Source organism: Polistes canadensis, unplaced genomic scaffold (assembly GCF_001313835.1).
Source record: "Polistes canadensis isolate GaletaPanama2010 unplaced genomic scaffold, ASM131383v1 scaffold_89, whole genome shotgun sequence".
Lineage (NCBI taxonomy): Eukaryota > Metazoa > Arthropoda > Insecta > Hymenoptera > Vespidae > Polistes > Polistes canadensis.
In genome coordinates this window covers 262,674-284,536 of record NW_014569636.1, presented here as the reverse complement: position 1 = coordinate 284,536, position 21,863 = coordinate 262,674, and the positions used below count along the sequence as shown (strand labels likewise).

The following is a 21,863-nucleotide window of genomic DNA, read 5'->3' as shown; positions in this document are numbered from 1 at the left end:
ATAATTATCAGATAACAAAAAATTATACGCATTAGAAATGATTTTATATTAAATTCATATTCTCTCGATTTTCAATGAAACTTAATAATGAACAAATTGTAATCGAATAGAATTTCAGAATTGATTGTAAGATCATTCGATAATAAGCAATTATAGGTGTTAAGAAATTTGATTATACGGGTCGCGTCGTTATTTTCAAGTTCGTATGATTAATCGTTTCTATTTTATTAATCATGAACAAACACAAATGATTAATATTTAATCAGAAGTATATATATTCATAAATTCGCTTAATTGAATCGAATTAATGTTCGAACGTATCTCGGAAATACATTTTGCATAGATCCGATATCGTTGTGAGGTGAAGGCGAAAACCTTTCGTATAGTATAGTTCGCACAGTTGTTCAGTGTTGTCTTCAGTGTATCGTCGACCGTCGTAGTGCGGAGAACACGAGTTCCTGTTTCTTACGAAGAATAATTATTTATCGCGTTCATACAAATGCTTAATCGCTTTCGTATAGCTCATTTTTATTTTCTTTTTATTTTTCGGGAAAGTACGGAAGGATAATTGATCTTTTTACGTATGTATTATTATCTAAATGATCTTAATCATTGGAACATTATTTATTTTTTTACTTTGTTTTTTTTTTTTTCTATTACTAGGCTTAACATTATTCACAAAATTAGCGCAAGAAAATATTGAGATAAATTCGAATATTTTTGAATTAATTTTATGAATGCTCTTCTATTTCTTTTGTATATATATGTATGCATCTGATACGTGACCAAAATAATTTTCTATTTATGTTTCTAAAGATCTTCACGCTTACGTTCATTTGTTTTATCATCGAACATTTCAAATTAGAATTTTTTTAAATATATCTTATTTTAATAAATAGCTTCTAATTGTGACACAAGAGGATATTATTTATAAGTTAGTTAATTATATTTTATTTGACAAATAACAATTTATAACTCGTCGATTATAAATTTGTTGTAAAAATATTATTTAAATTCGAAGATTCGAGTATGCAATATCGTTCGATTATATTTTTTAAAAATTCATTTTATATATACTAGCCAATATTTCGAATATGTTTGAACAAGTAATAGCTCGATATTTTTTTTACTATCGCAGATTGTTATTTTTCAATGTTAAGTTTTTATCAGAAATGTTATTAATACTCGAGTAGCTAGCTGGTTGGAGTAAAGTACAGTGAAAGTCAATCGTTTCTGTGGAAAACTAACCGGTATTCCAATGTTCTTCGCAAACTGACTGCTCTCGATTTATATTCAAAAACTTGTATATAATATTTTTCGTATATCATAAATGTTTATTAAAACAAAATAATATGATCCTCATAAAAAGTATTAATATTCAAACGATATTTAATAATAAGTATTTATTGATACCGATTAAGAAAGAACAAATACCAAAAGAAAATGACGTTTTTAAGATGATCTCGTACGCGCGATTAGGTGAAAATAATATCAATTTTTAAATAAATATTATTTTATTAATAATATGTTTATATTATAATAATGTTATTATCTTGTAGAATTCATATCTAACAACACATGTAATTTCATTATAAATGACGTAACAATGGAAAAAATATTTAAATTATTTTATAAAAAAAAATTAAACGATATAAATATTTATATTATTTAATAAATAATTTTGCTTATATCTATAGAATATATATGTAACCATATTAAAAAATAAATAATTTTGATTACGACGAAACGATAAATCATCGTGATAGAAAAGAAAAGTATTCAACAGTAGCATTTATTGAAAATTGAAAGTGATGGTTATATTAGAAAGTGACGAATTAGCGTATCCACGAGAAACGAATCTATTTCGCGATTGGTACGTTTATATTATTGCAAATTGATTATAATAAATGCAACGCTTTTTACATAATAAATTCTTTTTTACTGTTGATCTTTTTTTAAACAAATAATGAAAAGAAAAAAAATGCAAACGTACAGCTTATAGAATTCGCTTTTCCTTATAAACATTTTTACTTATGAATGATTTATTATATTCTTGTGAAAATGAAAAAGAGATGAATTTTCTGCAAACTTTACCAACTCATGCAAGTCTTCTCATTTAACATTTTCTTCCATTATTTTGTTGGTATCTTCTAAACGTTATCTTCTAAAAACATGTTTCAAATGTGTCAAACGTCAACTTCTTTCTTGAATGAAATATCGAGAGAAACGTCTTAACGATTTCAATAAATTACCATTGCAAATAAAATAACATTATAATGAAATTGATAATAACAAATGAAAACTTTGTCCAAAAAATCTTTCTCGAATAATTTATTAAATAAATTACGAATGAAGATAATTATTAGCCACGTGGATTAACATAAAATATGTTTGAACATACCTCTATTTTTTTGCCATAATTTTGTTTTCTTATTGTTAGATAAGAATCGATAATAACGTTCTGTATTTTTTTCTGTGCAGGTCATAAAACTGCGTGAAAGTAAGTAATTGTTGCGTCTTGAGAAAGAAGAAGAAGAAGAAAACAATAAAGAAGATAAAAAGCAAGTGCGACAATATATCAAATTCTAGATACGTTAAAATAAACTGATCGTTTCATTCATCGACGTATCTGATTAAGTGTATAAACGTGTTTAAAGAGGTTTCGATTACGTTTCGAGGTCTGTCGCCACGTTCTTTGCATACATAACAAGCTAAGCAATTAAAAAGGATCCTTCAAGTATAAGAAAAAAAAGAAAAAACAGAGAAAAAACTTTAGTCTTTTTTTTTGTTTAGTATTATTAACGTTATATAACTATCTCAGACAATAATTACATGCAAAGTGATCGAATAAAAGGAAAAGAAAACAACGTTATAAGAAGTAGAAGAAAAATATTATTACTTTGTAATTGGAAAAAGAAATAATGGAAAAAGATACCGAGAAAATGAGTTTATTTCATTTGATTTATAATACGATCAGTTTTCTCTTGTTCTGCGCGAAGATTATCGTCGAAAGAATCGTTAGAATATTTATTCCAGTCAAGTATCAAATGAAGGACATTTCTGGCGAGGTTGCACTTGTAACAGGCGGAGGCGGAGGTCTAGGAAGATTACTGGCACTAAGATTAGCTAATCTTGGAGTTATCGTAGTTGTCTGGGATATTAACCAAGAAGGTCAGTCCATTTCATATTTTGCTTATTCACCTGTTTCAATCTTTCGTAGAATAAAATATACTCTAGCAACCCGAACTTTACTTATTTATTTCTTATCTTTAAATATTTATCTCCTTTTACACGTATTTTATTCCCAGTATAGATTAGAAATCATTCGTATTTCTTCGTAAATAGAGTGCTCATTTAAATTCTTATACACAGAGAAACGTATTTTTTAAATTATTCAACTTATTTTATTTTTCAATACTAACAATTAGCAAATGTAAAAAGTATGAAACCGAAATTTTTGTTCTACAAATTTTACACGTCTGTTGTTTGAAAATGATACTGGAATATTTTATATTTAATTGTATATAGGATTCGCGTGATTGCCCTAATCAATTGAAATTGAATCCCAAGTATAAGGAAAATATTCTTTTATTTGGTTACAATCAATATCTATCTATATTTTCGTGTCGTATCCGAAGATAAAAAAGAATGTGTGTATCTTCGTCTTCTTTTATGAGTCTTCCAAGGGATAGTTAAAAGGAAAAAGGAAGAAAAACGAGCAACGAATGTTCATAGATTCGCTTTGATCATATTTTTATTCTTGAAAAAACGGAAGTTCAAACGCCGAAAACAACTCTGTACCTAATACCTCTGATATTATTTACGTGTTGTGCAGAAGAATATTTAAGTTACCTCCAAAATCATCTTCAACAAACGATTATGGTTCTGCTACATAACTCTTCTGATTTTGCTGTTATTTGTATTAATTAAGTATCTGCAATTGTTTTATTTTATATAAGCAAGCATTTATATAAACTGCGATTCGTGAAATTAACCGAATGACTTGAGTGGCACGTTATTTGTAGCCCATTTTTAGAAACCGCCTAGAAAGTGGAAAAACCGGTCTAAATTATCTGACGGCCCAAATTTCAGCAAAATTAATTATTCCTCTCGTTTTTAAATTTATATATATATATATATTATTTACTTTCGAACTGTGTAATTCTCTGTCTTTTTTTAATACTTTTAATAGGTCAGCGTAGTCATTTCAAAAGTTTAATCGTTTATTTCACAAATTAACATATATAAAGTAACATGTATATATATATGTATATACTATAAAACAAAATTTAATCCAAGTAGTATACGTAAGAATTAAAATTATAATACTTAAAAATAGAAACTACGAATTTCAAATATTTAACTGTGTCAATTAACTGTGTCAATTAACTGTGTAATTTTCAAATTAGTTAAAGAAATAAAAGAGACAACAATTTCTTGTATATATATATATATAGGTAAGAAAAATGAATATTATCCTTTCGTTTTATTTCAAGGATTTCTTTACTTTATATTATTTTCTGAAGCTCATATTTCTCCCCCTCTTAACAAATACAGTTTTAGTTTATTTCTCGGGCAACAAATTATTTCTAATAGCGACATGAACTTTCCAGGCAATTCACAATTTATATGAACAATCAATTAAATACCATATATTAATTCGCTAATTTTGATAATTATTAAAATTGTATAAATTATACGCGTAAAAAAAGAAATGAACAAATTCGCAAAATAAAACAAACACTCGAGATAAAAAAATGTCAAATAAATTAGAAATTGAATGAATTTTTCGGGGTTGGGTGGGTAATGCTAAAATATACATATTGTTTACACGTACGAATGTACTAATTGTAAAAAGAAAAAAAAGTAATTGATTAGGTCAACACGAGGTAGGTCAGTGTCCTACTGTCTGCTGCATCTGTGACGACGTTGAGGTATTATAAGTGTTTGAGAATACTATAGTAGCATATATATATACGATTCTACCACGAACGAACCGTTTCTCGTTTCAACGAGGAAACTTTTACTTGTATTAAGATCCTATACTTCAGAGGGAAACTAGATTCTTAAAGATATGACACAGAAGTGAAAATTTTCGTACAGGTATTTTATCCTACTAACATTTGAAGTTTCATTTCATTTGTTTTTCCGTAATAATAATATTATAACTTCTCTTATTTATTTTTCAAACATTTCCCCTTTCTTTTTTCTTTTTATATTAAATGAAATAAATCATATAATAAAGGTAACATATATATATATAGGTTTATTTTTTCAAACTTTCGTCGTGTTAAGCATGAGCGCATAAATGTGTCTTATTTCTGTTATACCCGTTGTTACTTTCTAATTTCTCCCTAATAGAGTTTTCACCTCTTACAAAGACATATCGGATATAACAAAAGGTAAAGATAATAATTAATTAAATTTGTCAAACACGAATGTGCGTGGATGTTGTATCATTTTTCTTCTTTTCCTTTTTCCTATATCTTTTTTAAACCAAACAGAAATACGAATTAGTTAGTTACGGTAGTTGATTTAGGACAATACAACTTTTAATTGGTCATGGATGAGCGATTATATATTTCTAATATTCGGATAGTTAATCAATTATAATTAAAATCGTGTGAATCATAATGAATTTGAATTATTAAACAAAAGGATAATGCTATAAAATAAATGATGTAAATATTACATTTTTTATTACTTTTCAGGTATCGAAGAAACAGTGAAATTAGTCGAAGCTGCGGGTGGTACCTGTTACGGTTATGTTTGCGATCTTTGCAATCGCGAGGATATTTATAAGAAAGCAGCACTCTTAAGAGAAGAGGTTGGCAAGGTAAGAAGAAGATATTCAAAATATCGTGAAAAAAAAAAAGAAGAAATCAAAGCAATTCGTATTTCGAAAGTAGTTATCAATTTGATTTCGAACTTTTGTTTAGAGAGATCGCGTGCCACTCTCTTTTCGAGTTTATATAGCTTTTACTACGAATGAATACTATGTTCTCGTCTTACAGTCTCAAGTATTTACTTACCTACTCGCCTAGAAAAAGATAGTAGATTCCATTTTATCCTGGGAGAACATTATGAAAGCCTAAGTTACGCCACATCGCTGTAATATATACAATCGTATAGCATTATTTAGTTCGATCTGACCTGTTTCAAAGATTCTTCGAAACTAATTTTTGTTCCTCCATCGTTTTTCGCGACAACAGTTATCTTTATTCATTATTCAAATATGCACCAATAATAATAAGTATATAATATCAAATTACTATTTAAACATATCAGAGATTAAATATCAGAAATTGCAATGCTGTAAATTGTGCATCTTTGTACATTCTTTGAAAAGTTTCGGTAAATATTTTTTATACTAAAAGTGAATAGATTTTAATGAAACTTATATTAAATTAAAGTGCACTCTTTTGTGTTTGATAAAAGCATTAATAATATTTGATTGTACAAATTCATGATCTTGCAGCACGATCGAAATCTTTCTTTCTGTTGTCATCGACCTTTCCTGTACCTACTTTCACTTTTATATATTCAATCGGTTAAGGATTCGCAATGGCTTACATAGTATGTTTATTCAGAGTGATTCAGGAAACCAGTTCTTCTTCTTCTTCTTCTTCTTCTTGAATTATATTGAGTAATCCGGAGAAATTCGCGTCTTATTAACATTTGTTTAACAATTTTTGATACGAATCAAAAATTCATTATTTAACAAACTTGGAGAAACATTTTTTTTTTTAAAACGTAACAAGGAAATCGCGTAATCTTTCGCAACGAGATATGTGATCGAAGCTCCTTGAAATTCCATTGTTAAAATCATTGTAATAAATCGCAATGTACATACTATCACGATTCGTATATGATTATCGTATAATTCCAAATAATTATATCATAGAACTCATATATCGTTGATTATGTACAAAATCCTGTTTCTTATTCTTATTCCATTATTTCTCCTTGTTATTTCAATTCATGTTTATGTTTAATTTGCAGGTATCGATCTTGATCAATAATGCAGGTGTAGTGAACGGTATGAAATTCTGCGAAACACCGGATAATCTTCTAAAACGTACGATAGATGTCAATATCATGAGTCATTTTTGGGTAAGTTATTTATTATACCTTTTTTATATTTCAAAATACATTTAATCAATTTTTGATTGCGATAGGGTCAATTATTAATATTAATGTCATAATCTTTATAACATTTCTTTTTTTTGTAAGTTAAAAAACTGACGTTGTTGATTAACCTTGATAAAAAAGCATTGTCAGAAAATAATCGCACACGCGAAGAAGAAGAGGTGGTTGGAGGGGGAGGGGCCATTTGACCATGACGTCAGATTTATCCCCATTACAAATCGACAATTACGTTACTTCATGTGACATTTGTTATATCACGTGTTACATCATAGTGTTTTTAACCTAATTCAACCTTCGCAACTTCTTCAATTACTTGTTCCCAACTTTCATCCCATTTTTCAAGTGAACCTTGACTTTACATTTCATAAAATAAAAATAAAAAATGACGGCCCAATTCTCTTAGCGGATTGTTTTCTCCAACCTGTTTTCGAATATAGATTTTCTGCTGTAGCCGAAACTCGATATTTAAGATCTCCTATATTTAGTCCCATGTGTTGTAACTGGTTGTTTATAATAATCGTTGTTTTGTTCGCGCGGAAGATTGAGAAAATCAAACTTTTATCAGCGGATATATTTTTTTTCTACCGTGATTTATCGGTTATTGTTATTTTCTTTTTTTTTACTACTAGTATTTTTGTTTTATCCATATATTTTTATATCATCCTTTTGTAAATCCGCGTATTTATTTTTTAAGCTATCGATCGCATACAAAAATTAATCGACGCGAATACATTTGTAAACTTTAATTCTTCAGATAAACGTTTTTACGATCTAACGGAAAAGAAATTCATTTTGCAAATTGGAATACGATCGTTATTAGATTTTACGCGATTGCTATAGATTACTTTTATACCCGAGCTATACACACCAGAATTACAAACTAAAAACTCATTTTAGATACGCCGATGCTCGATAATTCAACGTCATATATACTATTGAACCATCTATATTGTTGGAATCATTTTACGAGCGCGACCTAATTTAATTTTAAACAACCAGTTAGGATAGAATTAGGTCACTATGCAATGCATTATTTAAAAAGGAAAAACTGTTACCGGGATATAATTCACAAGGACAACTATCGTCACACAAATGTATCTCACCAATCAATTATTACTTTTAAAATAGCACCACTGGTATATACAACACCATTGTTGTATCCTATCCATTAAATATTGAAACACGAGCACATAAATTGAGAAACACTGTATTAGATACACACACAATCGATATCAATTATAATAAAATCAACAACAATAAAATAAAAAGAAGCGAGCAAACATAATGAGTGCTAATAGTAATATCATTAAACAGTTCGAATTTTTTTTAATATTGAAGTATTTGTATGAGAGATTTTTTTTTTGTATGTCGTTGAATACATTCGTCAGATTCTCTCAAGGACCCCTGTGTAAAGAAATATCGGTGAGAGGATAAACCAAGATGTTCGAGTTTCTTTTACATTTTAGTTGTGTTGGTTGGATTCATTGCCGTCGGTCAGATACTGAAAACCGGTCAGATGAGTACAGACACTAACTAACTCGTGTCGCGTTGCCATATTTTCTTGTCTTTTCAAATTACAACACACTCTAACTCTTCCAACAAAACCCATACTCGTCTAAGGTAATATGACTGTATAATTTCAGCTCTAAAATCCAACTCTAAAACGAGCAAAAACAACCGCGTTATTTCTTTTGTAATTTAACCCACTAACACTCGGATTATATTTGTGCAATTACGTTTAAATGGGGATGATGCGATCATCATTTGGATTTTTCCCAATATGGCTAACTTGCAGAATCATTTCTATAATGTAAATATAAATCGTGTTAAATTATTTTCTTATTTTGCGTTAAAATTGTAATACTTCTGTCTATGGTGATACTTCATCAAACGGTATACTTCATTACTTATACTTCACTACAGGATGCTTCAAAATTAATCCAAATAATGTCAAATTAACCAACCAATTTATTTTTTTTGTTTGTTCTTTTTTTCTTTTTTTTTCTTTGTTTTCATACAGATGACGAGTATATTTATTACACTGTTAACGCAAATCCATTAAAAGTAAAAAATATTTCTAGCATTTTGATATTATGTTAATGAATTAAAAGATTAAATATATATTTTCTCTCTCCAAATTTCTGGAAATAATTATTCGTTAAATGTTATTGATGATTCTGTTTCATCTATAGTTAATAAATTGTGTTTTAGAAACTAATGTTTCTGTTCTGATTGTAGAATCAGAACCTGTTTCTATAATATTTCTGTATAAAAAGTATTTTCTATTCAAAGTAACAAAATTCTTGTTTCTCAAAAATTACCTGAAAAATAAACTATTTATAATGTAAAAAATCAAATAATTTAAATATTCAACATATGTTAAATGACACTAAACTTGTTTTTTAAAAACATCTCGAAGCTTGTTCATGAATTCATTTTAATAATAGCTCCTTAATTATTATGATGATTAGTTCGAGAATCTTCATAATTCTTTTCATCTTCAACATCTATCTCTTTCACATTTTTTTACCATTACGAAATTTATGAAATGGATATGTTATATACGAAAACTAGAAAGTAAATATCGATTTTCATAAAGTTAAATTTACTCTTGATATAAATAAAATGAAAGTAATTAACATTTATTATAACCGAAATAAGAAATTTATATAGATTAAAATCGTGTTAAATTCGAAAAAATCGGTAATGTGTAGTATATCCCTGTGATGGTGAGTACAATTAATTATATGATCATAATCGGATAATATATAAACAAAATACAAATGCAAGAAACCTGCATGCAAAAAATTTCGTTTACATAATCAGTGTCATTTATTTTGACAAAAATATCCGGTTTTAATCGAGTCAATTAGCATTGATGAATAAATTCAGATATTTTCTATGATAACGAGGAATCAACGATCTTTTTTTTCATTCTTAACGGTACTAAGCCAAAAATTAGTATGCAGAATAACAAACAAATATATATATTAACATTAAATTAACTTTCAAGTTTCTACTAATTTATGTTATCCCATAAATATAAACTTGCCTTTAAACTAACTACCATCGAATTTCTTAGAGAATTCGTTACCATCTAAAAAAAAGAAAAAATCAATCGTCTTATTTTTCTCGGGCAAGGAAATAAAAGTGAAATTAATGTATGCACAGTATTGAATGAATATAATATCGAGTAAAAACTTAAGATTATCATTAGAGGCACTCGAACGGAAAAAATAGAGCGAGGCCACGAATATCGAATGGTTATTGTCAAATTAGGAAATCTTCTTTTATAAATTCTTAATTTATTTCCAAATAAATTGAAATAAAAAAAAAACGACGAAAATCTCGACGAGAGTCATGGTTATTCCGATAAAGATAACTGGAATGAACCACCACTTTCTAATGTCCCTTTCCAATCAGGATTTAATCAGCTCGTATTATTCCCAACACTGTATTCAACTCTCCAATAATATGGTATTCGTTGAAATGTTATATTCTCGAACTTGATCCCCATCAGAAAATGGGATTTTATAATAAATTATAAATACTAGAGAGATTTTGCAGATGATTATTATTTACATTCGTAATAATAGTCCCTACATATCGAACTATAATAGAAATTCCTTTTTTGCAGACAGTGAAAGCTTTCCTTCCGGCTATGATGGAAAGTAACAAAGGTCATATTGTTAGTATAGCAAGTATGGCTGGTTTCGCGGGGATTCCTAAATTGGTTGATTACTGTACCTCTAAACACGCTGTTGTTGGATTCGATGAAGGATTGAGAATAGAATTGGAGGTTTGTTCTCTTTTTCTTTCATTTTATTCCATTATTTCTTAGACCGAACGGGATTAATGTCTTCTATCAATTAATATTAAACCTTTTATTATAATATTTTCAAATCAAATCTCCATTATGTGTGTTCCTTTTGTTTTTTTAGTACGAAGGATACGATAACATTAATACAACTGCAATATGTCCGTATTTCTTACGCAGTACCGCCATGTTCGGCAACAGATACTCCGGGTAAGAATTTTATTCATTATTTTCCTTTAAAACTTCTTTCAAAATCAATCAATCAATTTTTAAATATATATATAATAATAACAGCGAATATTATATTTCTTTATTTTTTCTTTTGGTTATATTATTACAGATCTTTACCAAAACTCAGTCCAAACGATGTAGCAGAAATAACCATAATGTCGTTGCGATGCAATCGTAAATTGGTGATGATACCGAATTTCTTTCATTTCGTCGTACCTTTAAAATGGTATTACAACGTTTACTACTTACACTATCAATTGAAATATTTCAATAACGAGAAACGATCAAATATGAAAATTTATTTCAGGATTTTCCCATGGCCATGCGTTAGTAAACTCTTTCGTACAATGGTCAAAGATATTTTACCTAATTACGAAACAAACGATAAATCTACGACTAATAAGAAAACGAAAGAAATACCTGTCAAGGATCAGAACGATGCTGCGATTCATCAACAATTGACCAGGCATATTTCCAGTTCGGAAAGAGAACCATAGAAATTTTTCTCCCATAGGGTGGATGAGAGGGGGGGGGAGGAAACGGAACGGGAAAACGGGACGGGTCAAATTTTCTTTCTACATGTTTTATAGAACTTTTATATAATATGTCGTTGTAAAAAGACTGCGAAACGGAAAAACAACAGAAACTTGTAATTTTGTACCACACATAGATAGCTCTTATTAATTATAATTGCTTTATAAATATCATCAACGTAATTTTTAGCGATAAAAACATGAAACGGATAGTTTGTTCGAGACACTCGCAACGATTCTTTCGATGGAACTTTCAATACTTTTGCGTGTTATTATTTTCATTCGATTTTATTATATTGCAGAGATAAATAATTGTTTTATTTATTTGCTTATGTGTTGATATGAAACTCGATAACGTGTTACAGAAAAGAAAAAAACATAAAAAACGATTGTCGCGTTGCAATATGTAAATTATTGTATTGGAAATGTTTTAACATATTTCCACACAATCAATTGTTAAACATAATAATGTATTGTTAATTAGTTCATAGTGTTCGATGACAAATCAATCGAACTTTATTTATACGACAGTAATGAAAATTTGAATTTAATGAACAAAATGAAAGTGTCATCATATTACAATCGTGCGTTCTTGTTACAAGGAAACCCATTACAATAAAAATTTAAATATAATTAATTAATTAAAGCGTTTTTTGTATATGATACAAATCAGGGATGTAGATTTATAATAGTGAAGCACAATCCGTCATAAAGATTCCCCCCAAAAAAACAAAATAGTAATCATGATTTATTGATCAAGGCTTGTTTAATCCTCTACCAAAATTCTCGAACAATTTTATATGCCAAAATCCAAACGCATATGCGATATTTTATAATTAAAAAGGTTGTGCATCACTGATCGGTAGCTAGCAACGTTAATAGCAAGCAGTATAATTCTAATTGGTTTTTGTCTTATCTCTAAGTTAATTTTTATTCTTAAAATAATAAATAAATTAATTATCAATATAAATAATAAAGCAATGTTTTATCAGATATATTATGAAAAAATATGCATATTGAATTAAGATTAATTATTTCAAATATTGTACAGACGTATAAGATTTTAAGTCATACTTTTATATAAGGTTAACAACAAATATATATATATAAAAAGGAATAAATGTATAGGAGCACATAATTAATTATTATGAATAGAGCAATTAATTTTTTGTTTGTATGTAACATAAGGGTATAAAAAAGTCTTGTAACTAAAATACATTTATGCATAATAAAAAGTCATATTAATAGCATGTTTAAGATTTCACTTGTATTACATCTCATTCCCCTAAGTTTATTTATTCTTAATTTCATATGCAAAAAAATTTAATGTGCATTGTGATTAGGTGATATATTGTAATAAATAACAATTCGATTCAACATTTTGTATGCTAAACTAATTGATAATTAACATATTCTATTATAAACATATAAAAGAGATAAATTATTCGCTAATTTTACATTAAAAATATTTATTTATTTATATTGTTTCTCTCTACCTCTTCTTCCTGTATAATTAATTATAATATATGATAATATTATAACTGAAAGTTAAGTTATTACGAATTGATTTCACTTTTTTCGTAATACGATATTCTGATATAATCTTTAGTTTATTGTTATGTTGATAATTATGAAAGTTTATTAACAAAGAGAAAAATATATTGCAATTAATTTATTCTACGATATATTCTATTTTAAAATTCGTTACGCATGGGATGTCTCAAAAATTGCTCGAATAATAATAATGGTTATTGTTAGAATTATTAAAATTTCATAAATCGATATAAATTTTCCGGTGGCAACCTAATTCGTCTTCGTCCAATCAACGAGCATTTGAGATACAATCAAAGTGTACGTAAAACAGATGCACAATTCCAAATAGGCCAGTACTGCGATTATGTCAGCACCATACCAGTCGATAGTACACATTATCTTCATTTCGTAGCAATGCGATTATGTGAGTGTTTCTATTCTCTTACAAACATAAAAGCAAGAATTTGATTTTAATAAAATATTCATAATAAATATAATATTGATTAATAACGTTAAAATTAACATTAATAAATTATATATNTATATATTAATAATTTTAATAGATAATTATTTGAAGTTTCTTTTTGTTAGTATTGTATGCAATCTTCCAACATTGGAACTAACATAAATTTAACTCATAGAAATGAATAGAACACTTTCTGAACGATAATTACGACATAGATAACTAAAATTATCATAATGCTACATACTTTGAACATTATAAATAATGTCAAATTTGTACATTACAATTTTGATATCTATAATACATAAGACAAGAAGTTAAAAATGTCAAATAAACGAAAATAAATAAGGTAAAAAAGTAGCGTAAGATAAGAAATAAAAAGTATACTTGGGCGTGTGCAATTATGCGTGTCAGTATTAATTACGTGGCGTGTTCTTATTGGGATAATGAATCGATTGCATACTAAAAAGGAAGAAGGAAGAATCAGAAGTCGCGTCTTTTGTTTTTTTCTTTTTCTCTTCTGTTTTACTGTGAAACGTACGTCATAAATGTCCTTGAAGCATAAAATATATTTATAAAGAATATTTAATTGATCGTCATAGTGATAAAATGGTTCAATTATCAGTCATCACGTACTTTTTACGTTCGATAATTATAATATATATCTATAATGTAAAAAAAAGGTTCTAACGTACTAATAAACAATTTCTAACTCATTTACATTAGAGCCGATTTCTTTATCGTTCTTGTCGTAAAAACTTAGAAAGTAATATTCCTATTGCCACAACTGTCTACTTTAAACTATGATCGAAGGAAGATGCACGCACCATCGTATGCATTTACAACAATGCATGTCAATTTTACGCGGTGAATCCAACAAAGGTTTCCCATAAAAGGTCGATTAGTGGTTCCAACGTACATAATGGGGGATCCTGTTTTTTTTTGTGTGCTCTGCCAAATCAACGATTCACAAGTATACGAGATTTTATCGTTATCGTATAGTAGATAACGTTAACGTGTATACGTATAGAAGCTAAACGTAGAACGCTGTTGCAGCGTTTAGCTTCTAATTTCTCGCATTACGTGTATCCGATTTCGGATTGTTCGTTATATCGTTCTATCTACGTACTACGAACGGACGTAATATTTCCGCGCGCGTATATTACGACGAAGATCGTAACGTTGAAATTAAAAAAAAAAAGCAAACAGAACAAAAAGAGAAAAGATTTATTATCTAATTGTAAAAAACAAAAAAAGAAAAAGGTACAACGAAGAAGAATCAAGAATAGTTTCCTGTATCACTTATCCGTCTCACGTTCAATTTTTGTTGTATTCTTTTTCTTTCTTTATACATCTGACATGAAATAAATGATTCCAGATTCGCGATATGACGTACGTGAACTATTTGACGTTGACTACAATACTCCTCCTAATCACGTGTACCGTCGTTAAGTGTTACATCATGGAAGAAACTAAACTTTTGAGATTATGTGTACCGCAAAAGTCATGCGAAAGCTGTTTAGAAGCTCACGATTCTTGTGCTTGGTGCAGTGATTGGGTACATTTTTTATATTTTTAATTCTTTTGCCATTTTTTATCATATAATATTGTGGAAATATATTGAATATATTTGTAGTCGTATTCAAATTCAACTCTGGGTAAACCGAGATGCAATTTACCGGAACGATTAAAAGCATTTGGTTGTCCGATAGCAGAAATCAGAAAAGCACCAAGCGCATACATGCAGTATATAGAAAATGAAGATTTTCAAGATGTTGCGAAAAATCAATTACCGGTGCAATTGAAACCGCAAAAGGTTTACCTCAAGCTAAGACCAAATTCCAAAATGGAAATTAATCTTCAGTATCGACCGGCGAAGTAAGCATGGTAAAAAGTTGTTTTCAATGGAAACGTCAAAACAAGATAATCGTCATATTTTAAGAAATATTTTTACTGTTAATACCAATAATCGAGGAAGGTCGCGTTTACTTTTCTTATCTTATGCGAGCTTAGAAATATACGAACAAATATTGATAATATTTGTTATTACACCTATGATAAGAGAAACTTGATAAAAAGAAAAGAAAAAGAAAAATATCAGGAAAAAACTATTTTGACCTAGTGCATTCTCGCGTATATTTGGTACGGGGAATACTAAAAATAGGATCGGTTGCAACGTATAAACTCTAGTTTTCGAGATACAGCATAGATACAGATACATATACGCACAAAAAATTATTATTTTAATAATAAAGCAAACACTGCAATATTCTTAAATGTGTTAACTTGATATAATGCACGATTTATTGGGGAAAATTTCATGAAAATACATTTTTTATCTTTGTTTTTTTCTGATACAGAAACTATCCGTTAGATTTATACTATTTGATGGATTTAACATGGTCGATGAGAGACGACAAAGACACTCTCGTTGGTTTGAGCAGAAAAATGGCAGGAACTTTGGGAAATTTCACGAACAATTTTCGTCTTGGGTTTGGTAGTTACGTCGATAAGCCATTGATGCCGTATATTTTTCCTGGACACGAAAATAATCCTTGTAAAAGCCAACATACTACGTGTGCTCCACTTTATTCGTTTAAACATCATCTTCCTTTAACCGGGGATGTCAATGAATTCGTACGAAAGGTACGGGCGGATTTTTCAAACCCATTTACATATCAGAGAGTATTTTTGGGTAAAATAAAATGAAATCTGATTGTTTCAGGTGAACAATAGCGACGTTACCGGTAATGTTGATAATTTGGAAAGTGGTCTGGATGGTGTCATTCAAGCTATAGTTTGCGAAAACGTTATCGGGTGGGGACATCAAGCACGAAAACTAATGCTTCTTGCTACCGATGGATACTTGCATTTTGCTGGCGAAGGAAAGGTAACTAAAAAAACTACATTTTACAAATGAGATTCATACAAATATTATATACACGACTGTCTATTTCTATTTTTGATCGTTCGTTCTAATGAAGTTGATTATTATTCCAGTTAGGAGGAGCCATTAATCGACAGGATTTCCTATGCCATTTAGATGAACAGGGTCAATATTCTCTCGCCAAGGAATACGATTATCCTTCGTTAGGCGAAGTATCAAGATTACTCAAAGAACACAAAGTCAATTTGATATTCGCTGTCACGGAGGATCGTCGCGAGGAATACGAAATGATGGCAGATTTGCTCAAAGAAAAAGCTAGAGTAGCAACTCTGGCTGGTAACAGTTCGAATATTCTTGAAATTATTCAAAATTCTTATCACGAGATCATATCGAAATTAGTTTTTCGCGATAACTCGACTAGCCCATTGAAATTAGAATATTTTTCTAATTGCGGGAAGGATGGAATGCAATTAAATACGGCCGAGTGCGATGGTATTCAAGAAGGTCAAATATATGATTTCAAGGTCGTCTTTTCAATGGAATCCTGTCCGAGAAATGAAACTCTTTGGGTAAGTAAAAGTCGTTTGTCCTCGAGAGAATTGTTCGATTGGAAATAAATCGATAAATATGTAGCAAACGTTTTATTAAAGAATACGATATTTTTGCACACACGATCGCGTGAGGAATCTCGCGATAGTGAAAGTGTCCATCTTCCATCTATATACTGTTGTACGCGTGTGCTGGTAGAAACAAACAGTGATAATAGACGATGCCTTGGCGTCAGAAGCATCCGAAATAATCGTCCAAGTCGAACTGTTGTGCGGTTGCAATTGCAAAGATCAGGAGAGTTCGCGTTGTCAAAATGGGATAAACGAATGTGGTATTTGCAAATGCGATCCTGGATGGTCTGGTAAATCATTTATCCTTCTTTCATTTTCTTTGACTCCTTCTATATGACATCAAATAATATATTCAAATGTCGATCGTTTTTGGATCGTAGGAGAAACGTGCGATTGCGACGAGAGTTCTTGGATTGAAAATCGTTTGCAATGCATGGAAGATGACTCGGAGGAGGTTTGTTCGGGTAAAGGGGAATGCACTTGTGGTAGATGTAATTGCGATGCCGGTTACAATGGTCAATTCTGCGAATGCTCGCCTTGCGATAAGGTAAAGAATTATTCTTGGAACGCGTTAGTGTAGATACTTTATATATTACGTGTTTTATTATTTATTTAAAATAATCAGTTAAAATATACTTTGGTAAAGAGAAAATTGTCCTGGCAATTGTATAAAAATGATTTGATTGTTGGTAGACTGACGGAATCGAATGCGGTGGTCGAGGAACATGCGAATGCGGTACTTGTAATTGCATAGAAGGCTGGAAAGGAGATGGCTGTCAATGTCCATCGGAGAATAAACTTTGCATTGCACCAGGAAGCAATGAAATCTGCGGGAATCACGGATATTGCGATTGTGGCCATTGTCGGTTCGTTATTTATTTTATTAGCCGATTAGAAAATTGTGTCAAAGTCGGCCATGTATATAAATACCTAATACCAGTTCCTTTCATTCTAACAATAAGTATATTATCTTATCGGGGACACGTGTGTTCCTTTCAGGTGTAATACTACAGCAGCCGATGGCCTATTTTATCGTGGAACTTTCTGTGAATCGTCAGCGAGTTCTGGTGGTAGCGGTCTTTGCATTCTTTACGATTCTTGCGTTAATGCAACTGTGGAAGTTGCACAAGATACCGAACAACTGTGTCAGACAAACACCAGTTTCTATCAAATTGAAAGAGTGGATACTGTTGATACAGGTACAAAATTACATTCCTTTTGCAATGTGTTAAATGAGAGAACATTTTCTAATTATTCAAAAGTCCAAGTGTAAAAAGGATCTATACTAACTATGTCATACAACAATAGCATTGTTTTTAAGACGAGTAACGTTTCTATAGAAAGTGCATAAAAATACTCCTATTTTTGTTTCATTTTCTTCATGCTTCGAAATTCGAAGATACCCTTCAATGACCATACTTTTATTAATTTCTAGGACACGAACATTACTGTTTCATTAGAACTACCAAAGAAAGAACAACTTGCATCATTCCTTACATTTATCATTTTAACAAGGATAATACCGTGACATTAAAAATTGCCAACAAGGTATTTGACTCTTTTTAACAACGATAGTTGACATTTAAAAGTTAGATTTTGGAAATTTTCTTCTTCTTTTTTTTTAGTTTTGCCGTACGTCGTTGCATGCAGCATTTATACCAGGGATCATCTTTATTGCCATTTTGATCCTGGGTATTATAGGTTTATGTATATGGAAGTAAGTAAAATATAATAAAAGATATAAATAAATGAATTCGTTTGTGCGTGATAATTTTTGTTTCTCTTGACATTTCTAGATGTTGGACTGCCATACAAGATAAAAGAGAGTACGCTAAATTTGTATTAGAAAAGCAGAAAACTGTATATTGTTTAGATGAAAATCCATTGTTTAGGCCTGCCACGACTCAATTCGAAGTACCAGTGGCGTATAAAGACAATTAATTCTTACTCACAATCAGAATCAAATTTACAAAGTTATATATTATTTTGGTCGAAAGAAAAACAAAAGTTGTGGGATTATTTATTTGAAGAAATACTTAGAGGTAAAGTGGACATTGATGATTGTTTAGGAACATCGTCGGATATTTCTTGTTGACACGTTTCAATCCAAAAATGATTGCTAGGCATAAAGTAAATTGACTGCAATTGCCAACAAAAAAATAAACTTAATTGTATTTAACTTATGTTAATTTAAACAGGGTGCCTTGCAGTTGGCACCAAAAATATATATAGTTTTATTTTTAATATAAATTTGTATAAAACTAATTAAATATTCTTACGTCATCCGAGATACTTTTGACGATCCAAATATATTCAAATGCATCTTGATACTTAATCTCAAAAACAGGCCTATTTTCAGACCAAATTGCGTGTATCGAAGAATTGTCAGGAAAAGTGTAGGAACCTTTTCCATTCATCTGTCCACGCACGTCAATTCCCCCTTTATATTGTGTTCCGTTGTTATGACTTTTTTGTACAGTTAAAAATATAGAAAATAGAGTAATAGCATTGAAATGAATCGATAATAAAAAAAAAAAGATATATTATAAATCGTATTATTACCAAATAAAAAAATTATCATCAGCAAAGTTATCGTTCTCCCATTTACCACTATATGTATTATAGTCATTAGTAACGTACACCCCTTCGCCTATAAAATTATTATTTATTTTCAAATATTTCATATACGTTTATATCTAATAATTCATGATTTTTATTAACCGTCTTTGACCAAAGTGCCTTTATTTAGATGCAATGCGTAATCTCCGTCATACGTATCTCCATTAGAAAAAGAAAATTTTCCATTCCCTTTTTTCAAATTCGGATCTTCAAGTTCCTCCATATCTATTTATTTTTAATGTAATAAAAAGAATTAACCTTTTTTATATCATTTCAACTTTATTATCGTATGTAATATTCGTAAATGCAACTAGAAGTTTTGAAATGATTCTTGATTGTCGTTTCAATCGCGAAATTTTCGGAAATTAGTCGCAATTAGAATCGATTTTATCGATGCATACGCATTTGCATCTGCATTTATATTACCATTGAAAAGTTGGCATGGAACCCCAACAGAAAAAAAAAATGAATAATTACTTATTATTATTTATTATTATTAATTATTATTAATTAAAAATTTGTTGTATTTTTTTCTGCTGTTAAGGTGCCCGGCCAGCGTTTCTACGGTCAAAAATTGTACTATTTTATGTGTCGATAAAAAAGAAAACTTTGATATCGATGCTTACTAAAATTTATGCATTTCTCAGTAAACCTAACCTCTTTAATAAAAGTATTGAAAAATCTTACTTAAAAAATGGATATATTATTACTGATACTTTGTGTAATTGTTATCACAACATTAATAATCGCGTTAACTATATTTCTTCGTCGAAATCAAGGTAAGGTTTTATTCAACTATGTGTATAAATTTGTTTTAATACACAACTTATGGTACTTTTAAAATGTCCATATTGCCGTCAATCATGAAAATAACAATTGATATTAGAAAATGAATTTGTTTTTACAGGAGCAAATAAAGAAAGACCTAATGTTCAGGATCAAGTTGGAGAACGTCGTCAAGTGAGACGAGTAGTTGGTAACAGAAATGTACGTCATCGTGTACATGCAGCAGTAAATAATCAAATTAATGCGAATGAGAATAGACAAATAGAAAATAATGAAGTAGAAGTAGATACACCGACAGTTGTATCTGATGGTAAATTGGGTACTAAGAAGCGTGCAAAGTTAGCAGCCAAAGCTGAAAAGAAAGCGCAAAAGGAAATAATTAAACACGAACAAGAAAAGCGTAAAGAAGAGGAAGAGAAACGACAAAAGGAAAGAGATAAGCAACGCGAAGAAGAACAAGATGAGGAAAAACGTCAAGAGGAAGAAGCTAGGAAACTTAGAGAATTAAAGGAAAAACAGGAACAAGAAGAATATTTAAAAATGAAAGAAATGTTTAGCGTAGAGGAGGAAGGTTTCCAAGAGGATCAGAATATTTTGTTGGACGATATTAAAGAATATGTTAAATTAAAAAAAGTAGTCTATATGGAAGACGTAGCTGCACATTTTTCCTTAAAAACAGCATTCGTAATAGATAAGATCTTAGAATGGCAAAAGTCAGGTGAGCTAACTGGAGTTATAGACGATCAAGGAAAATTCATTTACATTACGGAAAGCGAACTTGATGCTGTTGTTAAATTTATTAAACAACGTGGTAGAGTTAGTATTTCGGAACTATCTGAACATTCGAATACATTAATTAATATAGGTCCGAGTTAAACTATATATGTAATAACTTTTATAGAAATTAGAGAGAGATATCATTTTTTTTTTAAATTAATAATCTGATTAAATGGATTAGAAGAAGAAATGATTTTGTTACAAACAATTATTTTTAGTATTTATAGTAATCTATTAAAATATATATATATGTATATATATATGTATTTATAACAAAAATTTATCTATTTTAAATAATTTATCAAATAGTGTATAATAAAAAACATTATTTTTGTGTTCACGGTAAATAAATTCTAAATACAGCGTTAAGTATCTGACTTGATTATCTCGAATAATGTCTAAAAAAATTCTATGTTAAACAAAATAGATTTCTGTAAAAGTTAAGTTA

The 21,863-nt window shown here is 29.4% G+C and overlaps 3 protein-coding genes across 7 annotated transcripts; all 3 read left to right on the top strand.

Moving 5' to 3' along the window:
* Window positions 1-331: 331 nt before the first annotated feature.
* Window positions 332-12,719, top strand: LOC106787008 (short-chain dehydrogenase/reductase family 16C member 6-like). Of its 2 annotated transcripts, none has more exons than XM_014748981.1 (8): window positions 332-581; window positions 2,482-3,171; window positions 5,712-5,836; window positions 7,003-7,113; window positions 10,787-10,948; window positions 11,091-11,176; window positions 11,307-11,423; window positions 11,505-12,719. In XM_014748981.1, exons 2-8 carry the CDS (start codon window positions 2,922-2,924, stop codon window positions 11,692-11,694), a joined length of 1,041 nt encoding a protein of 346 aa, XP_014604467.1. In that variant the 5' UTR covers window positions 332-581; window positions 2,482-2,921; the 3' UTR covers window positions 11,695-12,719. The 2 variants fall into 2 exon arrangements, with proteins under 2 accessions (XP_014604467.1, XP_014604469.1); XM_014748983.1 differs by lacking the exon at window positions 332-581 and adding an exon at window positions 1,680-1,873.
* Window positions 12,720-13,354: 635 nt separating this feature from the next.
* LOC106787006 (integrin beta-nu-like) lies at window positions 13,355-19,791 on the top strand. 4 transcript variants are annotated; one of them, XM_014748977.1, is made up of 13 exons: window positions 13,355-13,687; window positions 15,105-15,284; window positions 15,363-15,604; window positions 16,087-16,372; window positions 16,452-16,616; window positions 16,727-17,182; window positions 17,361-17,523; window positions 17,614-17,780; window positions 17,927-18,099; window positions 18,233-18,432; window positions 18,669-18,781; window positions 18,859-18,950; window positions 19,030-19,791. In XM_014748977.1, exons 2-13 carry the CDS (start codon window positions 15,114-15,116, stop codon window positions 19,172-19,174), a joined length of 2,373 nt encoding a protein of 790 aa, XP_014604463.1. In that variant the 5' UTR covers window positions 13,355-13,687; window positions 15,105-15,113; the 3' UTR covers window positions 19,175-19,791. The 4 variants fall into 4 exon arrangements, with proteins under 4 accessions (XP_014604463.1, XP_014604466.1, XP_014604464.1 ...); XM_014748978.1 differs by lacking the exon at window positions 13,355-13,687 and adding an exon at window positions 14,040-14,989; XM_014748980.1 differs by lacking the exons at window positions 15,105-15,284; window positions 15,363-15,604 and having other exon boundaries at window positions 13,356-13,687; window positions 19,030-19,790.
* Window positions 19,792-20,415: 624 nt separating this feature from the next.
* On the top strand, window positions 20,416-21,561 carry LOC106786949 (DDRGK domain-containing protein 1). Its single transcript, XM_014748859.1, has 2 exons — window positions 20,416-20,631; window positions 20,760-21,561. Exons 1-2 carry the CDS (start codon window positions 20,547-20,549, stop codon window positions 21,512-21,514), a joined length of 840 nt encoding a protein of 279 aa, XP_014604345.1. The 5' UTR covers window positions 20,416-20,546; the 3' UTR covers window positions 21,515-21,561.
* Window positions 21,562-21,863: the final 302 nt, after the last annotated feature.